The 7,129-nt window shown below is 40.8% G+C and overlaps 1 protein-coding gene across 1 annotated transcript in view; it reads left to right on the plus strand.

Annotated features, from left to right (window-relative positions):
* LOC121558040 (lecithin retinol acyltransferase-like) overlaps positions 1-3,617 on the plus strand; it is a 12,071-nt gene extending 8,454 nt beyond the window's left edge. The window contains exon 5 of the mRNA XM_045217560.1: positions 3,462-3,617. Within this exon, the coding sequence (XP_045073495.1) occupies positions 3,462-3,617 (156 nt within the window). The remainder of the gene's footprint in view (positions 1-3,461) is intronic.
* Positions 3,618-7,129: the final 3,512 nt, after the last annotated feature.

Raw genomic sequence — 7,129 nt, forward strand, 5'->3', positions numbered from 1 at the left:
TAAAGTAACTAGTAAAGTAGTGTGTAGTAACAAGTAAAGTAGTGCATAGTAACAAGTAGTGTATAGTAACAAGTAAAGTAGTGTTTAGTAACAAGTAAAGTAGTGTATAGTAACAAGTAAAGTAGTGTAAATTAACTAGTAAAGTAGTGTATAGTAACAAGTAAAGTAGTGTAAAGTAACTAGTAAAGTAGTGTGTAGTAACAAGTAAAGTAGTGTATGGTAACAAGTAAAGTAGTGTATAGTAACAAGTAAAGTAGTGTAAATTAACTAGTAAAGTAGTGTATAGTAACAAGTAAATTAGTGTAAATTAACTAGTAAAGTAGTGTATAGTAACAAGTAAAGTAGTGCATAGTAACAAGTAAATTAGTGTAAATTAACTAGTAAAGTAGTGTATAGTAACAAGTAAAGTAGTGTAAAGTAACTAGTAAAGTAGTGTGTAGTAACAAGTAAAGTAGTGTATAGTAACAAGTAGTGTATAGTAACAAGTAAAGTAGTGTTTAGTAACAAGTAAGGTAGTGTATGGTAACAAGTAAAGTAGTGTAAAGTAACTAGTAAAGTAGTGTATAGTAACAAGTAAAGTAGTGTAAAGTAACTAGTAAAGTAGTGTGTAGTAACAAGTAAAGTAGTGTATAGTAACAAGTAGTGTATAGTAACAAGTAAAGTAGTGTTTAGTAACAAGTAAGGTAGTGTATGGTAACAAGTAAAGTAGTATAAAGTAACTAGTAAAGTAGTGTATAGTAACAAGTAGTGTATAGTAACAAGTAAAGTAGTGTATAGTAACAAGTAAAGTAGTGTATAGTAACAAGTAGTGTATAGTAACAAGTAAAGTAGTGTATAGTAACAAGTAAAGTAGTGTAAATTAACTAGTAAAGTAGTGTATAGTGACAAGCAAAGTAGTGTAAAGTAACTAGTAAAGTAGTGTGTAGTAACAAGTAAAGTAGTGCATAGTAACAAGTAAAGTAGTGTGTAGTAACAAGTAAAGTAGTGTAAAGTAACTAGTAAAGTAGTGTGTAGTAACAAGTAAAGTAGTGTATAGTAACAAGTAGTGTATAGTAACAAGTAAAGTAGTGTTTATTAACAAGTAAATTAGTGTATAGTAACAAGTAGTGTATAGTAACAAGTAAAGTAGTGTTTAGTAACAAGTAAAGTAGTGTATGGTAACAAGTAAAGTAGTGTAAAGTAACTAGTAAAGTAGTGTATAGTAACAAGTAAAGTAGTGTATAGTAACAAGTAGTGTATAGTAGCTAGTAAAGTAGTGTGTAGTAACAAGTAAAGTAGTGTTTAGTAACAAGTAAAGTAGTGTATAGTAACAAGTAAAGTAGTGTAAATTAACTAGTAAAGTAGTGTATAGTGACAAGTAAAGTAGTGTAAAGTAACTAGTAAAGTAGTGTGTAGTAACAAGTAAAGTAGTGTATAGTAACAAGTAAAGTAATGTATATTAACATGTAAAGTAGTGTATAGTAACAAGTAAAGTAGTGTAAAGTAACTAGTAAAGTAGTGTGTAGTAACAAGTAAAATAGTGTATAGTAACAAGTAAAGTAGTGTATAGTAACTAGTAAAGTAGTGTGTAGTAACAAGTAAAGTAGTGTAAAGTAACTAGTAAAGTAGTGTGTAGTAACAAGTAAAGTAGTGTATAGTAACAAGTAGTGTATAGTAACAAGTAAAGTAGTGTTTATTAACAAGTAAATTAGTGTATAGTAACAAGTAGTGTATAGTAACAAGTAAAGTAGTGTATAGTAACAAGTAAAGTAGTGTAAAGTAACTAGTAAAGTCGTGTAAAGTAACTAGTAAAGTAGTGTGAAGTAACAAGTAAAGTAGTGTGTAGTAACAAGTAAAGTAGTCATTGGGAACATCATTCAATCAATTCAATTGATCAATCCACAGGGTTTACCTATAATACATATATTTACGACTAAGGTAAATATATGTATTATAGGTAAAGTCTTCAGGTCTCATGCAATGTGGTCCTCTGTAGCTCAATTGGTAGAGCATGGCGCTTGTAACGCCAGGGTAGTGGGTTCGATCCCCGGGACCACCCATAGGTAAAAATGTATGCACACATGACTGTAAGTCGCTTTGGATAAAAGCAACTGCTAAATGGCATATTATTATTATTATTATGTTAGGTTCCTCTTGGAAGGGACTAGAGAGAGACTAGGGTTGCATCCGAAATGGATGGTCCTATGGGCCTGGTCAATAGTAGTCCAGTTAGGCCTGAATGATGTTCCCAATGACCTGCAGTCTTCAGGTCTCAGACAAGGTTACTCATCATGCCTTATTTACACCTCAGAACAGAGACCAGGTAGGTCATCTGTTCACCTGTAGCCTTGAAGCAGGGACCTACAGGTAGTTAACTAGCTAGTAGACCTACAATGACTTATATTTCATCACACGATGCACCTTTTGTAATCTCTCGTGGACAGACTACGTAAATCTGACCAAATTACGCTGAATTTGAGTTCTGGGTTAACTGAGATTAGAAACTGTCTCTTTGAGAGCCGCTAATATGGGCTGAACCTGTACTATGTTTATAGCCTACCTGACCTGTCCCTTGTAGGTTGACCTACAGTGTGCGCTTGGATGTGTATGTGTATTTGTGACCTGATGGGCCCATTGACCAACAGTTAGTCTGATGGGATCTACAAACGAGATTCTGGAACCTTCCTTCACCTGGTTACTAAAATGGAGGCTAGTTGGCCTGCCTGAACCTACTCACCTTAACACATACCAAGCAAGAGGTGAAGGGATGAAGAGATGGATGGATGGATGAATGAATTTAAATGAATGAATGAAGTTATATACACACACACAGTCACAGGGAAGATCATACTAAAGCTCTCACTGGAACAGTAGAACTCTAGAATACAGAATACTCCGTAGAATACTAGAACAGTAGAACTCTAGAATACAGAACACTCCGTAGAATAATAGAACAGTAGAACTCTAGAATACAGAACACTCCGTAGAATACTAGAACAGTAGAACTCTAGAATACAGAACACTCCGTAGAATACTAGAACAGTACAACTCTAGAATACAGAATACTCCGTAGAATACTAGAACAGTAGAACTCTAGAATACAGAACACTCCGTAGAATACTAGAACAGTAGAACTCTAGAATACAGATTACTCCGTAGAATACTAGAACAGTAGAACTCTAGAATACAGAACACTCCGTAGAATACTAGAACAGTAGAACTCTAGAATACAGAATACTCCGTAGAATTCAACTGATTGACAAACTAATTATGTTAAGTGATACTATGGCACCCCCTAGCGGGCATATTTTATAAATGACAGGCAGGGTCCTGTATTATCAACAGCCCGAGGGCACACAGCTGGAGAAAATAAATAATGTATACATTTCATCTCTCTTTTCACCCCCTCTCTATCTCCCCACTAACTATATCTCTCTCCCCTTCTCCCCCCTCTATCTCTCTCCCCCTTCTATCTCTCTCAGTTCTGTAAGACAGTGAAGAAGTTCATTCTGAGCCGGAGGAGTGCCAAGTTGACAGCGGTGTTAGGCCCAGTACTAGTGCTCTATGTGGGGGTAGTGTCTCTCTGCTCAGCCCTGGTCATGATCCTGGTTCCCTTTATTATCTGGATGGCCTCCTAGACTCCTGGAGTGAAGAAAGAAAGAAAGAAAGAAAGAAAGAAAGAAAGAAAGAAAGAAAGAAAGAAAGAAAGAAAGAAAGAAAGAAAGAAAGAAAGAAAGGTTTGAAGTAATGGAATATAAAACGACTGAAAAATACACATTATTTTACTAAAATTCCTTGCAGTCCGTTAAAGAAAATGGACTTGAACTGGATACTATACAAAGATGCAGTGAGTGGGGGGATGTAGGTGGGCTACAGGATGGGGGGATGTAGGTGGGCTACAGGACGGGGGGATGTAGGTGGGCTACAGGACGGGGGGATGTAGGTGGGCTACAGGACGGGGGGATGTAGGTGGGCTACAGGGACGGGGGGGATGTAGGTGGGCTACAGGACGGGGGGGATGTAGGTGGGCTACAGGACGGGGGGATGTAGGTGGGCTACAGGACGGGGGGATGTAGGTGGGCTACAGGACGGGGGGGATGTAGGTGGGCTACAGGACGGGGGGATGTAGGTGGGCTACAGGACGGGGGGATGTAGGTGGGCTACAGGACGGGGGGGATGTAGGTGGGCCACAGGACTGGGGACAGGGGCTACAGGACGGGGGGATGTAGGTGGGCTACAGGACGGGGGATGTAGGTGGGCTACAGGACGGGGGGGGATGTAGGTGGGCTACAGGACGGGGGGACGGGGGGTGTAGGTAGGCTACAGGACGGGGGGGTGTAGGTAGGCTACAGGGACGGGGGACGGGGGGTGTAGGTAGGCTACAGGACGGGGGGGTGTAGGTAGGCTACAGGACGGGGGGACGGGGGGACGGGGGGTGTAGGTAGGCTACAGGACGGGGGGACGGGGGGGTGTAGGACGACCAGACAGACATTGGGTTTCTTCAATAACTATTAATAATAATTCGCCACTACTAATAAGGCCTAGTAATGATGCCAATACATGTGTTTCAGCCCTATGTTTTATTTTCATTGATTAATTACATAGTTGTGAATTGTATAGTATTTTGACCTGTGTAACTGTGAATGATGTTACTGTAAATTAAAAATTAAAAATGAATTGTCACCGTTTTGTTCGTGTGATTATTTATTTTCAGTCGGACAAAATTAAGCATTCATTTATAGGAAAATGTATGGATTTGGGTCCCTTCATAAATCACTCTGGCTATCGACTCCGATTTCAGAGCGCTCTCGTTTGAGGGTGCCAGAGCGCAGAATAACTGATGAATTTACGAACTGAAACACCAGTCGAATATGACCGGCGTCAGTAAACGTGCGCATAAAAAACGTCATTAAATTGTTTCCAGCAGCACAGTTACAGTCACCAACGCTCTGGATCAGTGGTTCTCAACTGGTTTTGCCTGGGGACCCAGATTTGACAAGGACAATTGAGTCGCGACCCAATATTATGGACTGTTGATGATTACATTTTGTAACGTTGTATTATTGCGGCTGCCTTCTTGGGCAGGCTTCACTTGCAAAATAGACTCCGTCTCAATGGGCTACTATTATGGTTTTAAAGTAAGTCATTACACAGACATATTAACTGAGAAAACATTTATTATCAATTCAAGAGAATAAGCCATTTAATTAGGCGACCAGTTCCGGGGTGGGGTGTAATAAATGATCAGACTCAGAACATGACATCAAAACCAGTCCAATAATGTTAATGAACAGTAACACATACCAGTGTTTAAAATAGAAGAACAAATTTGAATTTGTTAATCATGAATTACCATGTAAATAGTTTCACAACCTTGAAAAGTTTTTTTTTTTAAAGGTGTACGTTTTTAACCAGTTCAATAACATGTAATATGAATGTCAGAATTCATTAACAATAATAATGAACATAGTGAACAATAACTCATTAACCTGTTTATTTATGTGTGTGTGTGTGTGTGTGTGTGTGTGTGTGTGTGTGTGTGTGCGTGCGTGCGTGCGTGTGCCCCCTCCCTTGCATTGACACATTGAGCGAATTCAGATGATAAAAAATATCCGCTAGGGAACCTGGGAGCCATTCCTCACAATCGAAATGTTCCGCCAGATGGTGTCTTGTTTTCCGAAAGAAACGCGGCGATCTCTGCTCGAAGCTCATAAAAGCAACCAACACTTTACCCCTCTCCGGCGGACGTCTCCATGATAAAGCACCTGCTGGTGCTCGCTCCCCATATCCCTGCAGAAGGCCTGGAAACACCTGCTTTTCGTGGAACTCTTTCTGATATAGTTGACACACTTGATCACATCCTGGAGAGGCACCATGTCCTTAGCTGCCAATGCCTCCCTGTGTAGGAAGCAGTGGTTCCACGTCGCACTCGGTGCTCTCTCCGGGATCCGCTTTACTACTCCGGAGTGCTTTCCCGTCATGGAAGTTGCCCCATCAGTGGTCACTCCGACGCACCCATCCCAGGCCAGTCCCACGGAGCCCAGGTACATATTGTAACGATCCTGGGTTTATAAACGCGGATATCGACTCTGCCACGCGAGCATGCTTTTGGGGCACAGTCGATGGCGCGCTGGACTTCGGGCTAGAAGGTTGAGGGTTCGAGACCTGCTCCCTGCCTGTTTCATTACAATGTCCATTGTGTTAAAGACAGCCTCTGCAGTGGTGGTGGGTAAATCTGCTCCTCGAAGTTAATATCCCAGACGTGTCTGACATAGACCTTTAGAATCGCATGGTTAGACACATCTGTGGATTCGTCAAAGCTGCAATGCGTAATGGCCATTTGCACTGATGCGCTCTGATGTCTGGCGCGTTATGTCCTCAGACATTTTAATAATATGCCATTTAGCAGACGCTTTTATCCAAAGCGACTTACAGTCATGCGTGCATAATTTTTTTTTGTGTATGGGTGGTCCCGGGGATCGAACCCACTACCTTGGCTTTACAAGCGCCGTGCTCTACCAGCTGAGCTACAGAGGACCACGTGTCCTGGATTCCCCTCCTCCTGGTGTCATTGGATAGGGATATGGGTTTAAGTTTCCTAAGATTTCAGGTCACATAACAATCGCAGCAAGGAGTATGAGAGACTCTGCGCTGGTGTGGGCTTTTTTGCACTTAGCAATGCGAAGTGCCTTTTCTTGTACCGTGCATACATTATTCAATGAATCTTGTGAGGCAACCAGATATTGAATGTATTTTTTATTTTTATTTTTTTAAGTCAGCTGTCTCATCTTTGTGGCTTGGATGCTTGGTGTCCAGATGCCTTTTCATTTAGGAGGGTTTCATTCTCTTATTAGCTAACATCTCGTTGCATAGGACGCACAGCGGTCTACACTCCCCCTGCCTGTACTCTATATATGTAAAACCATATTTGATGAAGTCGGGGTCGTATTTTCCCTTCTTTCTCTTCTGCCTTGTTGTTGACATCGGAAGCAGCAGTAGATGAAGAGGGGAGCTGCACGTTTTAAAAACGTGTCTCATGATTTTACTCTGACAGCTAGCCTACATGACTTAAATGACAGGTAACTATCCACATGTGCAATGCCTGCAGAACACGTCTGCATAGTTAGCTATCGATCAAGCTAGCTGTCAG

This window comes from Coregonus clupeaformis, unplaced genomic scaffold (genome assembly GCF_020615455.1).
Source record: "Coregonus clupeaformis isolate EN_2021a unplaced genomic scaffold, ASM2061545v1 scaf1119, whole genome shotgun sequence".
NCBI lineage: Eukaryota > Metazoa > Chordata > Actinopteri > Salmoniformes > Salmonidae > Coregonus > Coregonus clupeaformis.